The following is a 26,684-nucleotide window of genomic DNA, read 5'->3' as shown; positions in this document are numbered from 1 at the left end:
TTGGGACCCTGATTTCCAAAGGAAATGCAAAATTGACTTTTATCAGAGAACTTAACTTTGGACCACTCAGCAGCAGCCCAGTCCTTTTAGTCTTTAGCCCAGGCGAGACGCTGTCTGTTGTTCAAGAGTGGCTTGATACAAGGAATGTGACAGCTGAAACCCAGGTCTTGCATGCGTATGTGCGTAGTGGTTCTTGAAGCACTGACTCCAGCTGCAGTCCACTCTTTGTGAATCTCCCCCACATTTTTGAATGGGTTTTGTTTGACAATCCTCTCCAGAGTGCGGTTATCCCTATTGCTTGTCACTTTTTTGTGACCACATCTTTTCCTTCCCTTCGCCTTTCTATTAATGAACAGCCAGCCTCTTTTGCAATGACCTTCTGTGTCTTGCCCTCCTTGTGCAAGGTGTCAATGATAATTTTTTGGACAACTGTCAAGTGAGCAGTCTTCCACATGATTGTGTAGCCTACAGAACTAGACTGAGAGACAATTTAAAGGCCTTTGCATGTGTTTTGAGTTAATTGGCTGATTAGAATGCGGCACCAGGTGTCTTCAAAATTGAACCTTTTTCACAATATTCTAATTTTCTAAGATACTGAATTTGAGATTTATCTTAGTTGTCAGTTGTAGTTATCAAAATAAATAAAAAATAATAATAAACATTTTGAAATATATCAGTTTGTGTGTAATGAATGAATGTAATATACACGTTTCACTTTTTGAATGGAATTAGTGAAATAAACTTTTTGAAGATGTTTCTAATTACATGACCAGCACCTGTAGCACAACCCTTCATCACAATAATAAATGTATGGCCAGTACGGGGATCGAACCCGCGACCTTGGCGTTATTAGCACCACGCTCTAACCAACTGAGCTAACCGGCCAATTGATGCAGTGCTGGTCAGTTATGTATGTCAATCCTGTACGTAAGACTATTGAATCATAGTTTGATTCTAGTTTTATAAACAATTGTTCTGTAATTAAGTTAAGTGTATTAAAACGTTTAGTAATCAGGATGCATACATTTTAAGTTGTCGTTTATATGTTTAGTAAACCAAAGTACTACATAAATAGCTAATAAACATAACGGCTGGCATAACATACAAACAATTCCAATTATTATTATATTTCGAAATGTTTAATTATAGAAACATATTGCTTCTAGCTGACAGACTCGGAGTACAGATTTACAACTTTCTGCAGTAAGCATGGTTTGTCTACGGAATTGCGCATGTGCATGGCTAAACAGCCCGCTATCCCGATGCTCGTGCGCGACGCACGCCGTTTGACATGCATCAGCGGCGCGCTCCCCACACCAGAGAGGGCGCGCCCGTAGACGTTGCTTCTCAGGCTTCAAGATGGCGGAAGCCCTGACAACTCAAGAGGAGGTGGTAAGATACCTAAATATTTTAGTAAACATTTCCTTGGATTAGTGGCGTTTTGTGCCGAGCGGTCACCACGTTTGTATCATGTATAACGACGATATTTCAGATAGTACCGTATAGGCTTGTTGATTAAAAAAACGATGTTAAAGTGAATCGCGGCCCTATGGCTGTTTTGAGGTAACGTTAGCTGAGGTAAATGCTAGCCGCGTTAGCTCGTGAGAGACGCTGGACAGACCAGTGGACGTATTTAACGTTTTATTAAACGTTTATTCACATGTACAGCTGTGGGTTTTATAGAAAATATTGGTATAATGATTTCAAGTGATTCTTAAATTGTGTTAGACTAAACTGAAGCACTCTGGCTGAATGTAACGTAAGGTTCAGGTTGGTGTACGGCGTGAATGTGACTCGCGCTCGACCGCTATGCATAGATTTATTACAGAATGACTTGTTACTTAAATTAAACGACATAGCCACACTTACAACAGCATGTCCAGGTCACCCTCTTTGCATATTTAAGGATGTACGCATTTCCATGCGACTATAGTGAACTAACATATGTTGAGCCGGGTGTCTGATGTGCTTCAGTGTTGGAAAATGTGAGACAGATCTCACTTCTGTCTCAGTCACCTTGTAAAAACTCATCTTGTGTTGAAGGTGCCATTTGTTCTCACTCGTTAAGGCATAGGGAGTAAAACGAGTGTAGCATAAGGTCTGTCAACATGACCTGTCTGTCTTTACAGCTGTCAGCTCATCCCTCTGCACATGCAGTGAACTTAAAGTCAGAAGTGATATGGGCGATCTTTGGGTAGGGAAAATGTTAGAAAACCCGGTTTAAATCAGGTTTATCTTATTTGTGTTAAGGAGTTTTATGGATAAGTAGATTGTTATACAGACTAGGTCTTAGTTCCATCTAGGACTTTATGGTCCATTAACACACCTTAGTGCAGCATACATAGCATTGCATTATAAAAACATTCACTATATACATAAGGACTTGAAACATGCTATTTCACTATCGAAAAACATTAAACTAGATGTTTTATGTGTTTGTGTCAGGCGGTGGAGGAGTTCCTGGCCGAGCTGAGGTGTCTGGAACAGTCTCAAAATGCAGATCTTGTTAGTCAGATGACAGCGGTTAAGTTTCTTATGGCACGAAAGTTTGATGTCTCCAGAGCCATAGACCTCTTCCAGGCTTACAAGGTACAGTAACTTAGTCTAAAAAATGTGTGAAGGCAAAATAATGTTTACTGTATACTGAGGTAGTGTCAGTTTACAAACACCAGTATTTTTGTGTTTGCAGAACACCAGAATTAAGGAGGGCATCTACAATATTAACCCAAATGAGGAGCCTTTAAGGTGTGAGTTACTAAGTGGGAAGTTCACAGTTTTGGTGAGTACATAATATGTGCTAACATCAGTGATTTGCTTTTGATGCAGTTACCAAATGGTTATTTCTTATTGGCGACAGATAACCTTGTGAAACTGATATATGCTTTGTTTTAAATAATTATACTTGCATTATATATATCTTATTGGTTATAGATATTTTTGTTTAGTAGGTAATATTGAATTTAAGGTAGTTGCAAACTACATCTTATACACTTCTGTTGATCCATTTTATATTTTTAACTAGTTTTAAAGTTCAAGCTTGGCGTTCATATGAGATTTTATTTTTTTCAGCTAAATGCATGAGTCAAGTAGGAAATCTCCCTTAAATGTCTATTAAAATCCTGCTAAAGCCATTTTTTTGTGATTTGCTGTTTTCCACATAAAATCATCTTGTATAATGTAAAGAACATTATATGAAAATAAAACCTTGATATCTTTAATATTGACTGAGTAAGACCATGTTAAGAATTAAAATCAGCGTAATCAGACTGAAATCCAACTTTGATGGTTTTAGATTGAGACTTTAGCCTGGATTTTAAAGGAACGGTATGTAGGATTGTGGCCAAAACTGGTATTGCAATAACAAAACTTGTGGCTAAAACTGGTACTGCAATCACCCAACTGGTGGCCAATACACAAAATGACAACATAAACATCAGTTGAGGGCTGCAACTCCACTTTTTAAATGACAATATCCTGGCCAGACCACTGTTGTCAGTGAAATAAGTATTTGAAATGAAAATGATTTATTAATGTCTAGTGACATATCAGGGTCATTTTATGATTAATTGATATACATTTCTTACATACTGTTCCTTTAAATACAGTTGTCATCGGGCTTCAGCCAAAACTGAATTACACATTTGTTATTCAAGCAGAATTTTGCAAATATAAAAAGCTAATTTCAGGCATAGGGAAAATTTTGCAAGGAAAAAGTGATAAGAGCAATGCCTGTTGATAAATTGTTCATTTCGCAGTTGCTTTAATTTCTTTGCATTATATGCAAATTGCCAAATGGATAATTTTGAATAATTATGAAGAATATTTCTTTCGGTATTAATATTGTCTCGCTGTATTAATTGATAGGAATGCTTTTGCCAATTTTCATTTTGTCAGTGATAGAGCTGTTGGCTCTTAATAAAGCTGCCACAAATGCTGGTTTGTTTGTCTAGATCAGGGGTCTCACACTCAAACCGGCTTGGGGCCATTTCTAAAACTGACATCTTGTCGGAGAGCCGCAGAGCTTTTTAAACATAAAAGCAACAATATTTCTGTAAATGTACAGTATTTTTATTATTTCACATATAAAAAATAAACAGTGCTTTCTGTATTTTTTATAAATTATTTTAACAGTATAAATCTTTTTTTAACCTTATCTTAAATAAATGAACATTAAGACCTGGCACTAAACTAACAAAGTGAATTTCTGAATACATTTAACTATTATAAATAGTGCTGGGCAAAGATTAATTGCGATTAATTGTATACAAAATAAATGTGATTTTTTTTTTAATAATGTGTGTGTGCGCTGTGTGAAATGATTATGTATACACAAATAATTTTTTATACTGGCCTGGTCGGGGCAGCGGTTTGAATTTTTACTGGACCCACCAAGATTTCAGTGTCACATATTTAAAATAATATATAAATTGTATACATAATATATAATTTTATACATATACATTTTATTCATCATTTGTTAAGACAATTGGCAATTTTTAATGTAAAATCTAATTCTGAAATTTCACAATACGCTTATCAGGATCGATAGTTGCAGGTATATCAGGATTAACTGTGCACAGAACTCATACAGTATCAAAGAAATCTTGTTCTTAGTAAGATAATGAACCAATATGAATAAAACAGTGTTATTCTTATGCTGTGTTATATTTCTCTCGATGCACTTTGTTTTCATTCATATGTCTCGCCATTAAGTTTAGTGTACCAGATGAAGGGTTATCGGCAACCCTTTAGACACCATGCATGCACGCTATGTGCTGTCGGCTTTTCCCATGAGCTTCGACGTTTTGTTTACGTTAGTTGATTGTTCCAACAAAAAAGGCTCCCGACCAGAAAATATATTTTAGTGACAAAGGGTGAAGCCCTGGCCTGATCGGGCAAGTGACAATGCTGTTTGCTGGCCCGAGCGTCTCTCACACTGGCTGTGTATAACAATTTTCATTAGATTTAAAACAGTCACCATAATTAATTTCCACAGAATTTTCTCCTTCAAGTGTTTCAGTTTGCTGTAGGATATTTATTTATTTGTTTTAATATAATATATAGGAAATATTTATGTTGTTTTGACCTCTGTAAAGCCATCAGCATGTGTTTTGCAACTGATATTTTGTTATGGTGCATTTATTTATTCATTTGTTTCTAATTAAAATATATCTTATAACACTACACTTGTAAAATCTCTATTTAAATGTTAGTTTTTTAAGAAAAATGCAAAAACAGCCTTTATAATTCTAACCTCAGATTTTTCATGTGATAATAATGCTGTCGTGTTTTTTTAAGTGTTTAAATTTGTATGGTGACTATATGATGGGCAATTAAATGAGGTGCAGATGGGCAATTAAAATCCGATCACGCATTCGGTTATCCTCGCCTTAACCTCTCATTCACTTTGGAAAGAACAAAGAAGGGCTTTAACACACGTTTTTAGACGTGACGCTGAACAGCCCCTTAAACGTTTACATCAATAATCAAATGAATATGAAACTGAGTAAATAAAAATCTTTCTGTTGGCCGGATTATGTTATATTTTTGATAAATCTTATTTTTTACGAGAGCATTATGTCAGTGACAAATGAGGCACCTTTTCAAGAACATTGGACTGTTTTTAAATCCATTTATTTAGTTGACTTTTTTCTTTAAATTGCTTAGAAGTGATGCACTACATTTTTTGTGTGTTAGCTTTCAGTCTTTCTGTGAATTTAATGTATAATGTTTAATAATTAATATTTATTCATTCTTCTTTTGGTTCAGCCGGGTCGTGATGCTAAAGGTGCAGCTTTGGCGCTATTTACAGCGCGTCTCCATCGACCAGAACTCACTACCCATAAGGCTGTTCTTCAGGCCATTATATATCAGCTGGACAAGGCCATTGAGAGGTAAATAGATCAGCATTCATATCATTAAATTAGCTAAAACTCGAATGAATCATTTAATGAGGTTACCAGCTCTGCTTCATCTGAAACTTCTCTCTCTCTCTCCCCTAGTGTTCAGACACAGAGAGATGGGCTTATTTTCATCTATGATATGACAAACTCCACATATGCCAACTTTGACTATGAGCTTTGCGTCAAGATTTTGAATCTGCTTAAGGTGAGTGCGATGTTGTCGAGACCATCTGCTTATTCGAATTTCAAAGACATGTTATAAATAGAACTCAATGAGGTGCAAAGTTTTGCAAATTTCCTTTATTATTAGACTAGTCATGCAATCATTTATTGTCTTTTGATTTGCTAATACATTATTATTGATATTGCTTATATGATTGTGACATCACAAGGAAATTGTTTTTTTTTTTTTTCAGTTTAAAACTTTTTGTATGAAACACATTTAACTTGATGATTTACCTTTTTGATAAAATGGTGGTTCCTATGATTGATAAACAGAATTGTTGAGTTTTAGAACTATGGATGCATAACGATTAATCACGATTAATCTATAGCAGAATATAAGTTTTAATAATTATGTATATATACACATGAATGTATAATTTTAAGGGGAAAAAATTATACACAAATATACAAATGTATATAAACATTTCTTAAATATATACATGCATGTGTGTGCATTTATCTATACAAAGTTATTATACACAGTTCACAAACAAAAACATTTATTCTGCTATAGATTAATCCCGATTTAATCGTTATGCATCCCTATTCAGACCAAATACATAAATAGTGATGTACATTACATACAATTAAAATCGTTATGCTGACATAGAGAAATCGAAACCCGCTATTTCAAAAATGATCTTGATTTTTAAGACCCTTTGCTTAATCATTTTGTCTCTGAATGGAATTACTCTCATGCTCTTGTGCATATCATGTGACTTTGTCTTTGTTTGTCCTTTTAGGGGGCTTTCCCTGCTCGTTTGAAATGTGTCTTCATTGTGTCGTCTCCGCTGTGGTTCAGAGCACCTTTTGCGGTACTGCGTCTGTTTGTGAGGGAAAAACTGAGAGAGAGGGTGTGTCTATAGATCAGCTTCACTCATACAAATAACCATATATAAAGCTATGCATTAAAGTCTTGTGATGCATTAGTCTAAGAAAATAAGTGTAATTGGTTTCATCTAGTGTTGCATGCATTGATTGGCATATACCTAGTATCGAACTTCCGCAAGAGAAGACTTCTCTGGATACTATCAAATTGGTGTTGCGTTACTTTAATATCGTACATACCTGCATGCCAAAATACAATGGGGTGGTTTCCTGGACAGAGATTATCTTAAACCAGGACTAGGCCTTAGTTTAATTAGGAAATATAACAAGTTTTAACAAATATGCCTTACTAAAACATTCAGGGTTCCCACGGGTCCTTGAAATCCTTGAAAGTTTGTGAATCTGGGGGGGAAAATTCAAGGCCCTGGGAAGTTTTTGAAAATATACATGCATAGATACAGGTCATTGAAAGTGCTTGAATCTTTTTTATGCAAGAAGTTTTCTGAGAAAAATCCATATTATTCCCTGTGTAGTGTAGGATAATATCATAAACTGTTCGTTTTAAATGCTTATATCTTATGTATGCAAATGTTGATTCATACCAAAATGCTTTGTTGCATAGTTGTGTTTGACAAATGAAAACATCTTGCGTTACGTATGTAACTGTTGTTCCTTGAGAAGGGAACGAGACACTGCGTCTCTCTTGCCATACTTCCTGTGTCCCTGTAATGCCGTCTTTCGCAGTATTTCAGATAGCTATACTTCCTGGCTCCCGCGTCACCCTGTCTTTGTCGTTAAGCCTCACCATTGGTTGAATTTGATGTACACGTTCAGACGCACTTACCCCTGGAGGCGTCCCCAAAGTGTCACCGCAGTGACGCAGCGCGAGTCCTCGAAAGGGAACTGTAACAATGTATCTTAAAAGGTAACACAATGTAACCTTGCTATCACTTAAAATGTGTCCCCACATCAATTTGAGGGTGTTGGACCTGGAAAGTCCTTGAAAGGTCCTTGAATTTGAGGTTAACTAAGGTGCGGGAACCATGAACATTACTTGTGTTCAATTTGAGGCAAAACAAAGGGCAGTGATGTATTTTAAGATATGTCAGTGCAAGTTGTTTTTAGTTTGGACATCTCTTAAATATATTTTAGTGTAATCCCTGTCCGGGAAACCGCTCCTACATATCATAAATACTCCTTTTTGATGACCACACTTTCCTTTTTGCATGCACTATTAGGAAGTTTAAGCATTGGCAGATGCTCATCATGATGACACATTTTGTATATTTAAGGATGTAGTATTTTGAGCATAGCAGCTTTTTTCATTTAAAAATACATGCTGACCTAATGCAAAATGAATTGAGTGCATTGATATATTTTGTTTTCATGGCAACCTGCAGGTGTGCACTGTAAAAGCACACGAACTGGTCAATCACATCCCTGTCAGCTCCCTTCCAGAACATTTGGGTGGCTCATCACAGTATAGCCACATTGCCTGGATCCAGTCCTGCGTCAACTCCAGCACCAATAACTCTTCCTATGTCACTGCCGATTGCTTGGGCAGCTTGCTTCGCTCTTACTCCATGGAACACGGCCAAAACACTGAGCACCTAACTGCCAACACTTCAGCCCACACAGGCGCCACCCTCCTGGGGGATGGACTGAACTCCAACTGCCCCGTTTTGGACGATGGCAATGCCAACATGCAGAATCACAGGACAGTGGGGCATGAACATTGGAACGGCTCTATACTGCCAGGTTCAGGGGGTGTCACGGGGTCAAATGCCAATGTTGTCAATGGGCGTGGTCGCCAGCCACCTCCACAGTCAGAAACGCCCCCAGATACGCCCCTGCATCAAAAACACACAGCTGGTGCTATAGTAGGAGCAGCTACAATTACAGAAGGAGTGGTGACATCCCTGAACATTAGTAGACAGGATGGCAATGGTGCTGAGGACAGCCAACAGGATGTTGAGTTTCTAGAAGATGAAGTGGATGCTGATGGTGTTCCACCTCTCCCACTGAAATCAAGGCCGCCGCCCCTCCATCACAGCCCTGTGCCAGATATGAGCTGGTTGCCGGGAACAACAGAAACGGCAGCATTGTCAGTGCACATCGCTGAGCCAGGAGGAATGAGCTTGCAGGATCTAGTGCAGCATGTAAAACGCAAAAAGAAGAAAGGCATTTACCAGGAATATGAGGAGATTCGCAAAGAGCCTCCTGCTGGGACATTTGACTACTCCAAGTAAGACAAAGAAAATTTGAGGGAAGGAGAGAAAAGTGGGAGGGTTTTAAGCTGAGAAATACATTTTAAGTGTGAAACGGTTTTGCATATTTACATAATCAATATTTTTTTGACAGGAAACCCTCCAACCAGATAAAGAATCGATACAGTGATGTTCTTTGCCTAGACCAGTCACGGGTTCGACTCTGTCCGCTTGATGATGAGGACGATGAGGTCAGTGTAATGCCACTTTCACCCTATGCCCACTATTATGATCTAGACATGTTTTATCTACAAATGAATTGTATTGGTTGTTCGCTTTTAGACCTCTGACTACATCAATGCAAGTTTCATGGATGGTTACAAGAGAACTAATGCTTACATCGCTACTCAGGGTGAGACTTCATTTAGAATGTTAATGTTTTTTTTTTGTTGAAGTGCAAAATGCATGTTTGTAAAGTTGATGGTTTTGGTTTCAGGGCCTTTGCCAAAAACATTTGGGGACTTTTGGCGAATGGTGTGGGAGCAAATGGTTTTAATCATTGTTATGACTACAAGGTTGGTTTCTTGCTGTAACATACTGTTGCTTTGTTGTTTTAAAGGGGTCATGACATGTTTGTTTTCTTGTTATTTAATTTTGTTCTCTAAGGTGTACTTATAATATTACTTGGCGAAAAACATACACATTTATGTAATTTGTGACCTTTTTCCACCCTGTTTTTCATCCTTGCAGTTAGCTGGATTCTAGTTTAGTTTAAAACCGTAGGCACATAGGTCTGCCCTAATATAAAAAATAAACAATCAATTTCTCTCTGATTTTGGGATCCTTAAGAAGCCCTGCAAAGATGCTTGTTTTTCCACAGTCAGCAACAACACAATATTTGTCTGACATCGCAATCTTACTATTTTTACAATCTTAGTGTGATTGTAAACAACTACTCCTTCAGATTCCTTTGAGTTGCTGCTCTGACTGAAGTTCAGTCACTGAACGCCAGTGGGCGGAGCCAATGATACGATGATGTGCTGTGTCTTTCTCTGGGGCAGAGAAAGGGAAGGCGGCAGACCTGGAGCAGGCAGGTCATATGAAAATTAATATATCTATATGTACGTCACTAATTCAGACATTATTCATTCGTTTTTTCCCCTGGAAAACGATAACATAAATTCTTTTGTTATGGATAAGGAGGGCGTTTTAAATGATGAATGTTGCAGGATTTATTAATAAAACCAAGACAGGTTATGTGTCAATAGATTAAGGCAAAATTGATTCCTAATGTCATGACCCCTTTAATTGTATTTCTCACAGAATTTGTATAGAATAATACAGGACTCTGGCTAAAAACACTTAATTGACTGAATTTTAGTGAAAATATTTGTTTAAATATTTGCTTAATTTAACTTAATGGATAAGAGTTCCTCTTCTGAGTATAGTATTGATTTTTGTTTCTTTAAATTTGGTTTTAACTACTGCAAAATGCTGTTGAAGATAGGGCTGTCACGATTATGAAATTTGGCTGGTTGGTTAATTGTCTCATAAATTATGCCGATTATAGCGATTCATTACCTGTTTTAGGGCTTTGACGATTATGGCAATTAATTGTCTGTTTTATTGCTTTGACATGTAATTCTCATATTTTTTTGTTTTCACACATTGTTGTGATTTTTAAATATTTTGCAAGGTTTACCTGGCAGTAAATATTAATACACATAACACATATTTAAGTAATTATTTAATGAATATATCTTTCATAGATATTTTTCATTTCTTCAATAAAAAATAAACACAACGAAGTGTCTGAAAATAAAAATGCAATCAAAATAAACTATTCTTAAGACTAGCTTCCCTCACTTCTTCAAATTTGGGATTCTTGTTTATACATGCACTACAGCTCCCCCTTGTGTTCTTTAGAGAGATGTGCACTCATTGCGGTGATCTGAAATCATCGCGATGAAGTCAAACAATCGTGATGAGACCATTATTTAATCATTGTGACAGCCTTAGTTGAAGTTTTTTCAAAAGGCGTTGTAAAGAGACTGAGAAAATTAATCTACAGATGGTTTTCATCGTTGTATTCATACTGTTATGTCCGTTGAAGAAGGACTGAATTATGAAGTATATTGACTTCTGACTGTTTATCTCAAGAGTTGTAGAACGAGGCCGAGTAAAATGTGGACAATACTGGCCTTTAGAAGTTGGCCGCACTGAAGATTATGGGTACTTTTTGGTGAGAAATGTCCATATTGAGATGTTTCAAGATTTTAAGCTGTCACACCTGGAGCTCTTCAACACTCAGGTCAGTCTCTCGATGTCTGTTTTTATTCTTATCATCTTGCCTGTTTGTTTGTTTTTTCCTGTATTTTCTTGCCATGGAGATCAGTCAGATTAAGATCCAGATGCGATAGGTTTCTGCGAAATGTTATGGTCACTGGATATCGTGTACACTGCATACACTGAAGATCATGGCTTTTGATTTCCCATGGAACAAACAGAGCATTGTTGCTCCAGCTTTAAGCTGAATGTGCATTTATGCTTGTGGAAAAGTTTGGAATTCATTTTCAAAGTTAAAAATAAATCTCATTCAGAAGCACTTATTGTAACCTTGTAGAAATGACAAATGCCCCCCCTATCCAATTCTCAGAAATTGCATAGAGCCAGCCAGTAAGATTAAAATTGCGGATTTTTGCCAGATTCTTCTACAATATTGTCTTTTTTTCATCAGATGTCTCATCATCTGATGCTTGAAAAGATCTGTTCCCTGTATAATTGGGAGAGAGTGTTAAAATAAATGCTTTTAACCTGTAGTTTATAAATGTGAAGCGAAGGCCATGTTCTTGCATAGCTTTAGATTGAACCTGTCTGCTTTGTTCATATAATTAAGTTGATATTTTTCATGAATGTATGTATGTGTTTTTTTATCTATATATGTATGTTTCAAGTTTCGGATTCATATTTGAAGAGTTTGGTTCCAAAACGCAATAAATCCATTTTAACAAATTTTGGTAAAAACGTGTTTTCTATATCAAGAAAGTGACAGGATGAAAAACACTATTTTCTGTTACCACTTTCACATAGCATCTTTAGGTTATAAAAACATAAAAAATTCAAATCCATAACTTGATTTTCAAAGATTTATTCTAAAAACAAATCATTTTTTTCCACAAAATGCTATAAATCTATTCAATCAATGTATAAATGTGCATTCATCTTTGCCATTTTATATTCATTTAGTTGCCATTGCTGCGGTTATACTTGACGTCGTCGCTTAACATTTTTCACAGCGATCAGCTGTAAAATGTTTTGGTCCTGCTCGATTTTTTTTGACTGAGTAAAATTATGGAAAGTTTTTCATAAGGTCCCCTGGGGTCAATGTGTTAGCATGACAGAAACTTGATGCTGTCGGGAGAACAAGCACCTGTCTCCCGAATGCCTCTCGCGTTATTAGATGTTAATGGCTTACGTTTCTTTCCAGTCACAGAAAACCACAGGTTTATCAATGCTATTAAAGTATTATTTTTGTTTGTTTGTTGCTCACGAAGTACAAAGTAGATGAGGAAAACTAGGATTCCGTGTACTCGACAGGCTGCCATTGTTTGTTTATAATGCGTGGAATGTTGCGCTGTAATTTGTGGAGCAGATTTATTTATTGCATTCTGTAGAAAAGGGGGAGTGGCGTTTATTGCGTTTTGGGAAAAAGGAGAAAAAATGACAGAATAACACGGCAAATATTGGATTTTGCGTAAAATTAAGAATTTACTTTTAAATACTGACCTGATATAATACTGATTCTGGCAGTAACTCATTTTTTTTTTTCAAAAATGGTGTTTATCGCGTTTTGAAACCAAACTCTTCATTTGAAACCTTTCTTTGACTTGACTTTAACAATTCTCAAATCCATTGAACTAATATGTCTATGTATAGTTTCTGACTTCATTTTATTAGAGTATTGCCAGTATTGCATCCCAGAATTGCTGTTTTGAGTAATAGATCTTATGAGATGCCTCATAGGTTCTTAAGTCTAAGGATGATAATGGCAACACCATAATTTTTCCCATTTAATGCTCATAGCAACCAGGGTGTCAGTGTGGTTTCTTGAAGCGGTGCATTGTCCTGCGTGTTGCAGACGATGCTCTTCTTTTTTTATCCTACAGTGGAAAACAATCTGTTAGGAACGCCACATATTTTGCCTTTTTGGCCCCATTTTGGCCCTTGTGACATCCCCCTGGGACCTAACATCATGCTCCTTATTATTCCAGTTCAAATCATTACTCTGCCATCTCTCACTGATGTCACAGTCTTGTTGAAACTTGGTGGCTATTCACAAAAAATCCAGGACCCCATTCATTCATCAATTGTTATACATTAATGAATGAAATTTTTTTTTTGAACCAGCAGCATATGTTTCTATTTGTGAGCTTCGGGTTAGGTGTGGTCGAATTGTAGTTTTATGCACTGAACGATCCTGTATTCTCTAATTAAGATCACTGTGTAAGCCAGCGTTTCTCAACGGGGGCGTCAGGGGGTGCTGGAAGCAAGATTTTTGAAAGGGGTCATTTAGATGTTTTTGGGGGGAGCGTTTGCGAGTTTGCTCCAAAAATCAAGGCAAGATTAAATTATACTTTAAAAACTTTTTGCAACCATGTGTAATGGACCTTGATAATGGATTGAGGGGCGCTGGCCCAAAAAGGTTTAGAACCACTGGTGTAAACCTGTCTGAGATTGATGCCATTTAGCTAAAAGATATTGGAAATTAAACCATTTCTAAAAAATAACAATCTGAATCTTTATTTCACTGAAATTTTACCGTTATGTCAATTGCATAGTAATTTGAAACAAGGCTCACGAGGCAAACTTGTCTATCCAGACAGGAGAATGTCGAGAACTATCTCATTATCTCTATGTGAGCTGGCCAGATTTTGGCGTTCCAAAGTCAGCATCAGCCATGTTGGATTTCCGAGCACACGTGAAGCAGAGACAGGAGACTGCGTTACAAACACTGTATCCTGATTGGACGGGACCACCAGGAGGCCCTCCAGTTGTGGTACACTGCAGTGCAGGCATTGGTAGAACAGGTGAGCTTATCTCTTCATATTATGTCTTTTGTCTAACCATCTCTTATCCATATGATTATTTTGTAAACTTGGAAATGAAGTCTTTTCAGTATTGTCTGTAGTCTAAAGAAAAGCATAATTTATGGCTTTGACTGTTTGACATTACACCATGTCCTACCTCTTTTTGTCCACCCTCAGGAACGTTCTGTACTTTAGACATTTGTCTTTCCCGTCTGGAGGACATTGGGACAGTGGACGTTAAGCAGACGGTGCGTAGGATGCGGACGCAGCGTGCTTTCAGCATCCAGACGTGGGACCAGTACTACTTCTGCTACAAAGCAGTGATCGAGTACGCCCAACAGAGCGGCCTACTGCAGCCCGTGGAGTGGTCCGACACAGAGCTGGAAACTGACAGCGAGTGAATCGGGAATAACAGAACTCGGGCAAGAGGGAGTGAGAAACACAGAAGGAAAAGATGTCTTTTTTCCTCTCTCCTGACGACAGGTAGACTCCAGCGCCTCCTCTATCATTCTTTTCTGGTGAGGAGATAAAGAAGCGGGTTATTTTTCCTGCCACTTTTCAAGCCAGAGATTACAGACAGTGGCTTGGTGTACGAGTTGTAGCATTTTTTGTTTGTTTTTATAAAGACTGACTTGCACATGTGGAATGACAAACTTGAAAAATCCAGTTAATCGTATTACCTGATCTTTTTTTTGTTACCTGCTCAAAGTATTAACTCATCATGGGTGTAATGTGACAGGAAAACGATTTCAAGTTTTACGTCAATTTGAGAAGCATAATGTGTGTTTTTGAACAGGTTCCAACAGTTGTTTTTCATTATTTGCGTTCTTCATCGGTAAACTAACCTTCAAGCCAAAGGTATGGTGTCGAATGCTTGGATGTATCCGTAAGATCGTCGTGACTTAAACCCGTGTATATTATGTAACATACATTTATATGTTGTTCATAACAGCCTTTGAATAGCCTTGTTTTAATATAAATACTCAACTTTTTTCAAATGTATGTGTATCTATATATAAAAAATATATATATATATTATAAAGAATATATGTATAAGTGTATGTTGGGCTAGAACAATATGAGAAGAGGTGAAAAAACTATGCTATATATATATAGTATATCTTGGTGACTGTTCTGGTCCTGCCGTTTTTATTTGGATCTCCTCTCTTTCCACGATCTTCAACTGGCCTTAATGCAGGGCTTCCGTTCACAAGGAATTTGAGCAAACAAAAACCCAGTGCTCTACTAAAGAGTGATGTGAACTGAAGGTCTGTATCAATTTGGTTTGGAGTCTGCTGTAACTGTTAACAATTTGAGATTTTCTGTGAATGCTGCCCAGTAACCTTCAGTCACTGCCTTGCTCCCTCTAAAGTATGAACTTTGACTCAGCTGGTTTCCTATTTTTGTTTGTAATATTTTCCACTACAGGCCTGCCCTAAGTTGAAGTATCCCGACCGAAGTAATAGTTTTTTTTTATTTGTTAAAGCCACAATATGTAAGATTTTCACCACTAGAGGTCATTATTTTACAATAACAAAGGCGAAGCTTAAAGGATTAGTTAATTTTCTTAAAAAAAAAAATCCAGACAGTTTGCACACCACCATGTCATCCAGGGTGTTGATGTCTTTCTTTGTTTAGTCGAGAAGAAAGTATGTTTTTTGAGAAAAACATTGCAGGATTTGTCTGATTTTAATGGACCCCAACACATAACGGTTTTTTTCAACAGAGTTTCAAAGGACAAACGAGGCGTAGGGGTCTTATCTAGCGGGACGATTGTAATTTTTGACAAGAAAAATAAAAAAATGCACTTTCAAACCACAACTTCGACCTCACGCAATACGTCATCACGTCAAGAGGTCACGGATGATGTATGCGAAACTACGCCCCACTGTTTACAAGTGTGAAGAAAGAGGACCGTTCCGGCGTTGTTGTTTGTTGTATGATACTAATTAATGTCCTTTGAAACTCCTTTGAAAAAACTGTTAAAAGTGTTGGGGTCCATTAAAGTCCATTAAAATGAGAAAAATCCTGGAATGTATTCCTTAAGGAGCAATTTCTTCTTGACTGAACAAAGAGGGACGTCAACTTTTTGGATGACAGGGTGGTGAGTAAATTGTATGGATTTTTTTAAGAAAATTGACTAATCCTTAAATGACTTTTAATGATGGGAGATTGTTTTCGCCATTCAGAGACATATGAAATTTGCTCATCATGTTCATGGATGAGGTAATGAATTGTAATTGCATAGTTTCTACAACCGAGAACTGAGGATAACGCGGATATTAAGTCACTAAAAGTGTGACAATTCCAAGGGAAGAGCCATTATTTAAAATAGGAATTTACACGTCATTTGAACTTTGCAAGTGGTTTGTTACAAAAATCTTACATATTGTGGCTTTATTGTGACTTGGGGTCTTCATCGGTGCAGTGTGTGGACTCTTGGGGTCTAAAAAGCCTCAGTTTTGTGCCTTCAAGCTTACTGTAGCTTAATGTGTAGTTTCAGGCAAGGGGCAGAACAACTGGTCTAGCGTACATATAGGGAATTTGTTTTTTTATCTCAGGGTATACTTGGTGTTTTCCTGGTCTCAAAACCTCTGCATCTGCCTCTGGTAAATATCGTTTCCAAAAAAGACAAAAGACAAAAAAAAGTATACAAAGTTTATTTTGACTTTTATACAGCATCCTGTATTATATTCAGTTTTTATTTATGTCTTTGTAAAACTTCAGCAGTATTGTAATTTGAATGTTGGTACGACAAAAACGAACAGACAAACTATTTTAAACTGATAAGCTAAGGAAATCAAACAACAAAACACAAATGACTGATCCGTTTTTTTTTCTCACATATTTGTTTATTGTGGATTTATGTTACTCAATGTTGTGTTTTGGGAGATAAAGTCTGTTATTTTTCCAGATGCTTGTAGCAGACCCTTTTGAATACTCTGTGGACTGTTAAATGGTAGAGATTAATCGCAGCCAAACGTATGGTTGCCAATAACCGTTTTTACATATATTTGCCAATCAACAGAATGGGGATGTACACAAAACCAAAAAATGTATATTAACTCGAATGTTATGATAAGATTAAATCAACTCAAGTCTTGGGAGACTTTGGAATGCTTTCTCATTTAATATCAATGCTTGTATGTTGACAAATGGTCGTGAATGTGTGAAAGTGTCCACTCACCTAATGTTTACTTGTTGACTGACTTTATCAAATGCAGGATGGGGCTCAAAACATACTTGACTGTTTTTGGAGCTCATTTCTGCTTGAATGAGACTAAGTGGAAGACAAACTCTTTCGCTATGATTTATTAAAGGCAGTCGGGAATGCAATGTGTTTTACTTGTTTTATTTTTTTTATTTTGGTGCCCAAAGTTCTTGTGATTGAGTAATGGCTTTTTTACCTGACATCTGCAGTAGTGTCGTAGTAGTAAACATGAATATTATGAATGAAACCGAGCATGTCTTTGTGTGTTGAATGCGTTGATGTATATGATATCTGTGTGTTTTAAGAAAAAATGTTTCTTCAGAGTTTTGTACAAATTGGAGTATTTTTTTCTAAGTAGCTTTTTGCTCAATAAAATCTTCATTTCCCCCTCGTGCTAGTTAGAAACCATGGGAGTGATGTAAATGCACAGCAATAAAACCTTAACATTTACAGTATGTGAAAAAATTAAAATTTAATATGAAGTCGTGGTGATTTTAATGTAGTAGTTTCTTGTGAAAAGTGAATTATAGTTAACTGTCAAAATGTGTTGTTTAACACAAGTTGTATATATGTATAATCACTAATAGGACGTCATTGCCTGCTGTATCGCATTGTATTATACTTTAAATAGTTATGTTTCTATTTTTAATGGTAACACTTTACAATAAGGTTGTGTTAGTTAACATTAGTAGCCCCTAAATGCATTGACTAACATGAACAAACAATGAGCAATATAGTTTTTCAACATGTATTAATTCTTGTTAACGTTAGTTAATTTCAATAAAGTTGTATAATATGTTAGTTCATTATGCAATAATTATTTTTATAAATGTAGGGCTATTTGTACGCTATATGCAGAAATAAACGTGACTAAGATAATTAAATGCTGTAGAAGTATTGTTCATTGTTGGTTCATGTAGCTAATGCATTAACCAACTGTTAATGAATACAACCTTATTGTATGTGCATTGAGATGTTTTAGCTAACATTTATTTGTTTGCATTATTTTAGTGTTTTGTGATTCCCTGAGACATTTTTACTCAACTGAGATATCGTTGTGAGCTTATCAATACATTTCAAAACAAAACGGTTTGTTGTTCTAGTATTGATATTGATATATGGTAACACTACAGGTTAACATAGTTAAAGGGGACATATCATGAAAATCTGACTTTTTCCGTGCTATAATTCGGTCACCAGTGCTTTTATCAACCTAGAAAATCTGAAAAGAACAACCTAGTAACTTAGTTTTGGTAAACCATTCTCTGTAAGCATGTGAAAAAATAGGTAATTGAAATTTGGCTCCCCTTGTGATGTCAGAAGGGGATAATACAGTCCCTTAATCTGCACTATCCAACCATGGCACTGACATTTAGTGCAGCGATCAGCTCATTTGCATTTTAAAGGACACACCCAAAAACCTAAAAAGTGACAATTTTAACATAATAAATTATCTATATGGGATTTTGAGCTAAAACTTCACATACTCTGGGGACAGCAAAGATTTAAAAAGTCTTAATGCAACTATCGTGAGCTAACAGCAAACTATTTTTTTAGCATTTATTAATCTAGGTTAATGTTTTTCAGTATAGTGTTGTTTATTGTTATGTGTTTTAATTATTTATTAAGTTTGTAAAACACTCAAAATGTGAAAAAACATCCATCTGTCGAGATTAATTCGTTATTTTGGTAACACGTAACAAGGTTGTGTTGTTAACATTAGTAAATGCATTAGCTAACATGAAGTAACAATAAGCATTATACATTATAATTTATTAATCTTTCTTAATGTTTGCTCATGCCAATGCAGTCTATTTATATTAACTAATGTTAATATTAAAGTTTTAAAAATGTATTAGTAATGCCGAAATTAAAATGAACTAAGATTAATAAATGCTGTATTGTTCGGTGTTAACCTTATGTAATTTCATTGCTTACTAATTGAAACTTATTGTAGTGTTACAATCATTATTTTTTTATCATATACGGTTATAAATGTAAAAATAATAAATGCAGTTGCCATTATAAAAAGTTTACCGTATAAAAAGAAACACCATGTACAGTAAGTGACTATATATAATTTGTAGCCTCCACGTTTTACTTCATCAAATCGTATTGTTCATAATCGTCAATTTCCTAGCGAGCTGAAAACGATACATTATCGTCCACTGCGTTATTGAATACGAGACAATATTTTACAAAATGTTTTGCTAAAGCGAAAGGTGATTTATGAAGTTAATTAAGCATTTATTAAAAATTAGACTGATTTATGAATCCCCCGCTTTCTCTATGACAACATCACATTTGGTTCCTTTATGGTTCATGATCTGAAACAAAATAAGAGTATGTGATTTATTATGTAATATCATGTGAACACTATTGTAAACCTCAAATGCGCCCCTGGCAAATTTGCGTCTGCGCAGATGTCCCTTTTCAAATCGCCGGTACCAGCCGATGTTGTGACTGATCGTAATAGTTGAGTATTGTTCGGCTGGTGCTCTTGTGTATCGCGCTCATAACCTTATGATGGATGGGCTGCACGCTCACGAGTCCTTTGGGCGGCTCGACGTGATGCCACTTTATTCAGCATAAAGACTTGTGGATATTTGCATCAAAAGCCACTCTATCATCTCCTGTCTCTCTTTTCCACTTACTTTCCACATACACAACACAATAACTGTTTAACCCAACTCGTGTCAGATGTCACGTGAGGTCAAATAACGTAAATTAAATACAAAATCAGAAATGTGCTTAAAAAATATATTCCTACAGCCGAACAATCAGCAGAGGGTACTTTGCAGTTAAAAAAATGAAAATGATAAGTTTAGTAACTCTAATAGGCCTAACAGTAGGCTATACACCAATAGAGGAGCATGATATTCATTAGGCTACTGGCTGATATGATGCAGGTGGGTGGATATGGTGAGATGTGTCAAAACTATAACAATAAGACCCACGTGTCACTGACCGACTTAATCATGTCTGAACCGAACATAAGGCCTAATAAAAACCACGGAGCCCTCAGACACATTACAGCAATTCAGGGGAGTGCGCCAGTGAGAGACATCAATTCTGCGAACAACTTGCTATTTATTACTGCTATGGACTACACTTACCTAACTACTTCTGCTTATGAGACGGGGATAGACAGTGGCCGAACCTCTACCCGCTCCACGGAGTTCAGTTCCTGCGGTCAGCCCGTAAGTTTTCAGTACAACAGGTGCAATTTAGGTGCCACAACCAGCTGTCATTTCATTGCGCCCGGATCCTGCTCTCATCCGCCATCCCACTATATAACAGGTTGGTTTACATTTTAACAATGTTAATTTGTATATTAAATTACGGATTTTATTATTTGCATTTGACTAAGCTTCCCTTTAAACCATCTAAACATTGGTTCCCCAAGGAACCCAATAGTTCTTGAAAGAACCATTAAGTTCTCACATATGCATCCATTTTTTCCACTACTGTGAACCTTTTGTGAAACAAGAAGGTTCTGTGAATGTTAATGTTTTTAGCCATATCCACATAAAGAACCATTTGTGACTCTGGACCACAAACCTATTGCAAGGTAGGCCTATTTGTAACAAAAGCCGATTGTGTGTGTCAAAATTATCGATTTTTCTTTTATGCCAAAAATTATATGTAAAGGTCATGTTCCATGGAGATATTTAGTAAATTTCCTACCATAAATATATCAAAACTTTTTTTCTAAGGATGCTAAGGACTTCATTTGGACAACTTTAAAGACGATTTTCCCAATACTTAGATTTTTTGCACCCTAAGATTCCAGATTTTCAAATAGTTGTATCTCGCCAAATGTTATCCTATTTATTTAGCTTTCAGATGGTGTATAAATCTAAAAAAAATTGACCCATTTGACTGGTTTTGTGGTCCAGGGTCACATTTAAGATTTTTTATATGTAAAAGTGTATCTTTACATTGATTCTAATGATCAGTTTAAACAATACATTTATTTTGTGTGTAATTAACGTTTAATTTTCAGTTCAAAATCTTTTGGCGTATGAACGAGGCGTCCAGGAGAAGCGCAAACAGAGACGCGTGCGCACCATCTTTACCAGCTCTCAGCTGAAAGAGCTTGAGCGCGTGTTCGCAAAGACCCAATATCCAGACATTTACACACGAGAAGAGCTCGCGCAGGACATTCAATTGACTGAAGCGCGCGTCCAGGTGACCTTCGGTTATTTTTATCATTCTTAAATTTATATTATTTGGAATGGACTTTCTTTAAGTTTAAGGACATTTTGTAGCGTATGAAAAGCTACTTTGTGTTTTTTAAGAAATTAAACTTTTAATATTGTATAAAAAAGGGATACAATCTAATAAATATCACATTTAAAAAAATCTCCAATGGATAATAATGAATAGCTCAATGGGCTTGTTTTTCACAATGCAGGTGTCTGGTTTTGCCCAATGCAAGTTAAAGATATAGTTCACCCTTCCAAAAAAAATATTTAATCTTTTTCACATCCTCATGTTGTTCTAAACCTGTATGAATTTCTTTTTTTCTGATAAATACAAAATAAGATATTTTGATAAATGATGGTAAGCACACAGCTGATTGTAACCATTAACTTCCATAGTAGGAAAAACAAATACTATGGAATTTAATACCGTCAATTGTTCTTGTTCATTTATCATAATTTTTGTTTTCCTACTATAGAAGTCAATGGTTATAATCAGCTTTGTGCCTACCATTATTAATCATAATATCTTATTTTGTGTTAATAAAAAAAAATTCATACAGGTTCAGAACATGAACATGAGAATAAGAAATAATGACAGAATTTTCATTTGTGGGTAAACTACACCAAAATTTTAAATGTTTCTAACATTTAAATGTTTGCTTTCGTGACCCACATTACATGGCTGTATCAAGAAATAAAAATAAAATGTGAAACATTTTCCACGTCAAAATAAGGCTTAATATCTGTGTACTGTATTCGATTAAATAAAGGAAGCATAATCATCTTTCTTTCCTTTTCTCTGTCTCTCCATCCTCCTGCCAGGTGTGGTTCCAGAACAGACGCGCTAAATTTCGCAAACAAGAGCGCGCATCCACGTGGATTGCGACACCATCCAGAGTGCACAGCCCAGCTTCTCATAAAAACTCCAAAACGATGATATTACCTCACCCGGACAGCACACAACCCAACCTAACCCAAGAAGAGCCAACACTGGAGGCCAACAGTGTCAGAAAGGTTCAGGGTTCAAAAGAGCGCCCCCTGTCAGGAGTTTCTTTTGTTGAAGCGTAGCGGTCAAGCGCTCACTGAATTCACATTAGTATGGAGCGAACATACAATTTATCAGATGTAGCCTATGTCTGTTTCCAGTTTTTTTTTCTTGAGGGTTAAGACTTCTGTTGTAATATTGTGTTGAAATATTGTATAAAGACAATGCCTAGTTTCGTTTATAAAGTGTAAATACTAGAAATATAAAAAGCTTAATTAAACTTCAAAATTCACAAAAGTTGTGTTCATCTGTGAAGACGTGTAAGTGTCATAAACGTTTGTTAAACACCCACCTTATTATTATTATTATTTTGTGATAATCCAAACCTCTATGGGGAAAATGAATGGGCTTTTTCGAGGGAACCAGTATCTGCCACTCCATGCATCATATCAGGCCGGTCCATGGGATTATGGACCCCTACGGGCGAGACCAAAAAAATGGGCCCCACTGGTGTAACAATTGTCATATACAATCTAACAAGTGACATTAAAACACACAACAATTACAATGTATATATTTAAGTCTAGAAGTTTTGTCTTTATTAAGCACAACAGTTGTAGTGCAACAGTACTGTGTGTATCAATACAAATATCATGGATATACATACAGAATAATTCCTATAGGATACTAGTATATCTTTTCAGATCCTAAAAGGTAAAAGGTTTATCTTTTTTTATTGATAAACAATAAAGAGTATACATTATATAAATATAACATTTGTATAAACTGTGACATTTATTTAAAAAAAACATTTAACAGTATTTAGTATTTTTGTTAATATTTTAAAGAAAGAGGAAAAACAATAAGAGACTATAAGGAAAAAAAGAGAGAGGGGGGGGGTAAGACTTCAAGGTTATGTGTGGATGTGTCAGTTAAAGTATACAAATTAAAGTATTTACATATTAAAAGTAGTTTTTCTTGCTATTTTTGTTCAGTGAGGATTCAATACATGTTAAATTCCTTCAGAAATACATTAAAAAATGGTTTAGTGTTAGTGAACTTACATTTGTGTATATGAAATATGCACAGAAAGTAAATTAAGTTTACAATAAAACAGAGATTTTTGTCATATTCATATCCAAGAACAATGTCTTTAAAAGTAATTAATATATCTTCCTGAATATGGTCATTAATGAACTTCTCATTTTTTTCTGTCTGGTGTAATGACATGTCCAAAATAAGTGGTAGTGGTACACAGTTTCCATTTGAACTTGGCAAAATGAAATTTTTATGTTTTATATTTCTTCATGAAATGTTTGACAGGGTAAAATGTATATGTTTATTTAAAAGACACTTCTTTGACTTTATTATTTAGAAAATATTTTGTTGAAGGGACCAAATTTTGTTCCAATTCAAATTATGAAATAATCCATTCCAATAAGAGATTATAGGTGGCACTGTAATAATAGTTTGAAGAAAAAGGGATCTTACTCTTTATTATGTTGATCAGAGAAACGGATTTTACCTAAAAGGTTTATCTTTATTAAAAGATGTAACGTGAACATTACGTTTTATACGATACTACATTACCCATAATCCTAAACGTTTCATTTACAAGCATGCGCAATGAGGCATATTTGACACACTTAAAAAAAAAATTTGACACACCTCCGCAAACGCAATCGCGTCCTTACCATTATGCAAATTAGCCCAATCTGCTCCTATTTTGTAATGTTTTCTGTCATTATTTATATTGATATTTTGTATTTATTGGCATTTTACTGCCAATTGTTGTTTGGAGAGTTTAACCTCTTAATTAAATCCCTGTGGGGGTTTTTCACCCACCGTTTTTGTGATCCCTATTTTAATCAATAATGTCCTTGCGCATGCATTGTCTGTTATATGTGTTTCGCGTGTGTGCGATTTATGTAATATTGAAAGTATTTATGTGTGTAGAAGTCTTTCGTCTTCATCGAAAGCCTATAACGCACGCGTGTATTGTAGCCTATTCACAGACGATAAGAAAGAAATATGTGAAAAGTGTAATTTTAGCGAAGTGACACCGTCAGCGATACAGGTATGTTTTATTCGTACGAAAATGGGCAAAATCAAGCAACGAGATGATAATATACTCTCACATTCCTATTAATCACCCGGTCAGCTGCTTTTCCCCCTTTACCCGCTCCTCGTTAGTATAGTGGACAGTATCTCCGCCTGTCACGCGGAAGACCGGGGTTCGATTCCCCGACGGGGAGGATTCCTTTAATTTTTTTTATGGTTATAGATTCGGGCTTGTAACCTTCACTTTAAACTTCATCAAGAACTTTAGCGTTTAGCTTACGTGTGACTTACAAGTTCATTGGCTCCCTCTTGTCTCTCACTGAACTGAATAATTTTAAAATTTTAATGGAGGAGAGGAAAATATATTTGGAAAACCTTTATTTTTTTTACCAAATTGCAAGCTACTGACAGGCTTAGTTTTGACCCCTTTCAACATTCTGGAAATGAAAAAGAATTTCCAGATCTCACATTACTGACCACCAGGGGGCAATTTCAGTTTGATCAATTTGAATTTTCCCACTAAACATGGGTCCTATGCTTGTTCACATTGCATTTTAACAGACACGTAATTACTAAATTACCTAAACTTAACACTGCATCAGCAAATGTTTTTATCTGTTTCACATTTAGGCCTATTTTGCCTTTTCATCTTTTTTTTAAAAACAATATTTTGGGTTGGACCAAGAATGTCTCGTCTACTAAACGTCATCCATTCTCTGCATGACAACAATTACTATAAAGGCGACATTTCACAAGGGATTTTTAAGATGTAAAATAAATAAATCAAATTTTTCGTGACTGTACCACGACTTGCCTTGAGATTGGGTTTTATGTCCCATTTAAAGTGGGAGAATCTATGGAATCTATTCACGTTTGTGTGTGTGTGTGTGTGTGTGTGTGTGTGTATTAGTACATGTTAACGATATGCAAAAGGTACAAACCTCAAAGTAAACAATGACCATAGACTGTAAAAAATATGGACGTGGTGTCCAGGACGTCACCCATTGGTTTGTGAAGATCGTTTTTTAAGCGTTATGCTGCGTTTACACCAGCCGCGGTAGAGGCGTGAAGCGCGAGTGATTTCAATGTTAATGCTGCGTTTACACCAGCCACGGTAGAGGCGTGAAGCACGAGTGATTTCAATGTTAAGTCAATGTGAAGATGCGTTGACGCGCGTCTGGAGGTCTCGCAGCGCGAATGAGGCGTTTGGCACGGTGCGGAAGATGCGATTCTGCCTCAATGCCACAAAAATGGAGCGCCTGGCGCGGTACACCCGAATGGTGCTTTTTGTGCATTTTGCGTTTGACGCGAATTTGCGGCTGACGCCCGAATTAAAAAATGTGAACTTTGGCGGATTTTCGCGCCGCGTTAACCAATCAGGAGACTGCTTGCTGCTGTGGCGGCAGCCCCGCCCGGAGTCACTCATTCAAATGAAGGAATGCTTGATATTGTCCGTAAGCAGTCACCCAGAGCTATACGACACAAGTTCTAATTTCTATAGAGACAGGAATAAAAAGGACCTCGCTTGGAAGAGTGTCAGTGAGGACATTGGGCAACCTGGTAAGTTGTAAATACACATTTCACTTTTGAGTCACGTGACGTTTATCGACCCGCTCCGCATATTTTCTCGATAAATGCACAATCAACATCAGCCATCTTGCAAACAGACAACCGCATACACTTGCCCCTCCCACAAGAAGCGGATTTTGCCTCTGACGCGCGTCAAATGCTTGCAATTTCTACGCGTGCCGTTTACTTTGCTCTAGACGCGCAAATGCATTCAAACTGTTCAAGCGGCAAACTAGGCGCGGTAGAGGCCTCAAAGGCGGTTGGTGTAAACGCAGCATAAGTTTAAAGCTTAATATAATTTAAACGGATGAGTTTCAAAAAAATTTACCACCCTCACAGTTGTCATGAAGGGCAAAATGAGCTATACAGGCCAAAAACACTTTTTGTACCAGGCTGTAAA

At 36.3% G+C, this 26,684-nt stretch overlaps 2 protein-coding genes and 2 non-coding genes across 6 annotated transcripts; 3 read left to right on the top strand and 1 right to left on the bottom strand.

Moving 5' to 3' along the window:
• Positions 1 to 811: 811 nt before the first annotated feature.
• trnai-aau (transfer RNA isoleucine (anticodon AAU)) lies at positions 812 to 885 on the bottom strand. Its single transcript has one exon. It is a non-coding gene; the product is annotated as a tRNA-Ile (tRNA).
• Positions 886 to 1,240: 355 nt separating this feature from the next.
• Positions 1,241 to 17,916, top strand: ptpn9b (protein tyrosine phosphatase non-receptor type 9b). Of its 3 annotated transcripts, none has more exons than XM_055205545.2 (13): positions 1,241 to 1,392; positions 2,446 to 2,589; positions 2,690 to 2,779; positions 5,770 to 5,894; positions 6,003 to 6,108; positions 6,872 to 6,982; positions 8,357 to 9,201; positions 9,318 to 9,414; positions 9,506 to 9,575; positions 9,660 to 9,738; positions 11,324 to 11,474; positions 14,043 to 14,250; positions 14,428 to 17,916. In XM_055205545.2, exons 1-13 carry the CDS (start codon positions 1,360 to 1,362, stop codon positions 14,649 to 14,651), a joined length of 2,283 nt encoding a protein of 760 aa, XP_055061520.2. In that variant the 5' UTR covers positions 1,241 to 1,359; the 3' UTR covers positions 14,652 to 17,916. The 3 variants fall into 3 exon arrangements, with proteins under 3 accessions (XP_055061520.2, XP_055061521.2, XP_073721010.1); XM_055205546.2 differs by having other exon boundaries at positions 1,275 to 1,389; XM_073864909.1 differs by lacking the exon at positions 1,241 to 1,392 and adding an exon at positions 2,165 to 2,194.
• Positions 17,917 to 20,308: 2,392 nt separating this feature from the next.
• Positions 20,309 to 22,951, top strand: phox2ba (paired like homeobox 2Ba). The gene is made up of 3 exons (XM_055205544.2): positions 20,309 to 20,761; positions 21,468 to 21,652; positions 22,492 to 22,951. Exons 1-3 carry the CDS (start codon positions 20,335 to 20,337, stop codon positions 22,735 to 22,737), a joined length of 858 nt encoding a protein of 285 aa, XP_055061519.2. The 5' UTR covers positions 20,309 to 20,334; the 3' UTR covers positions 22,738 to 22,951.
• A 1,886-nt stretch (positions 22,952 to 24,837) lies between these two features.
• On the top strand, positions 24,838 to 24,909 carry trnad-guc (transfer RNA aspartic acid (anticodon GUC)). The gene has a single exon. It is a non-coding gene; the product is annotated as a tRNA-Asp (tRNA).
• The last annotated feature ends 1,775 nt before the right edge of the window (positions 24,910 to 26,684 follow it).

Source organism: Misgurnus anguillicaudatus, chromosome 3 (assembly GCF_027580225.2).
Source record: "Misgurnus anguillicaudatus chromosome 3, ASM2758022v2, whole genome shotgun sequence".
Taxonomy (NCBI): Eukaryota; Metazoa; Chordata; class Actinopteri; order Cypriniformes; family Cobitidae; genus Misgurnus; species Misgurnus anguillicaudatus.
This window is presented reverse-complemented; position numbering and strand designations above follow the sequence as displayed.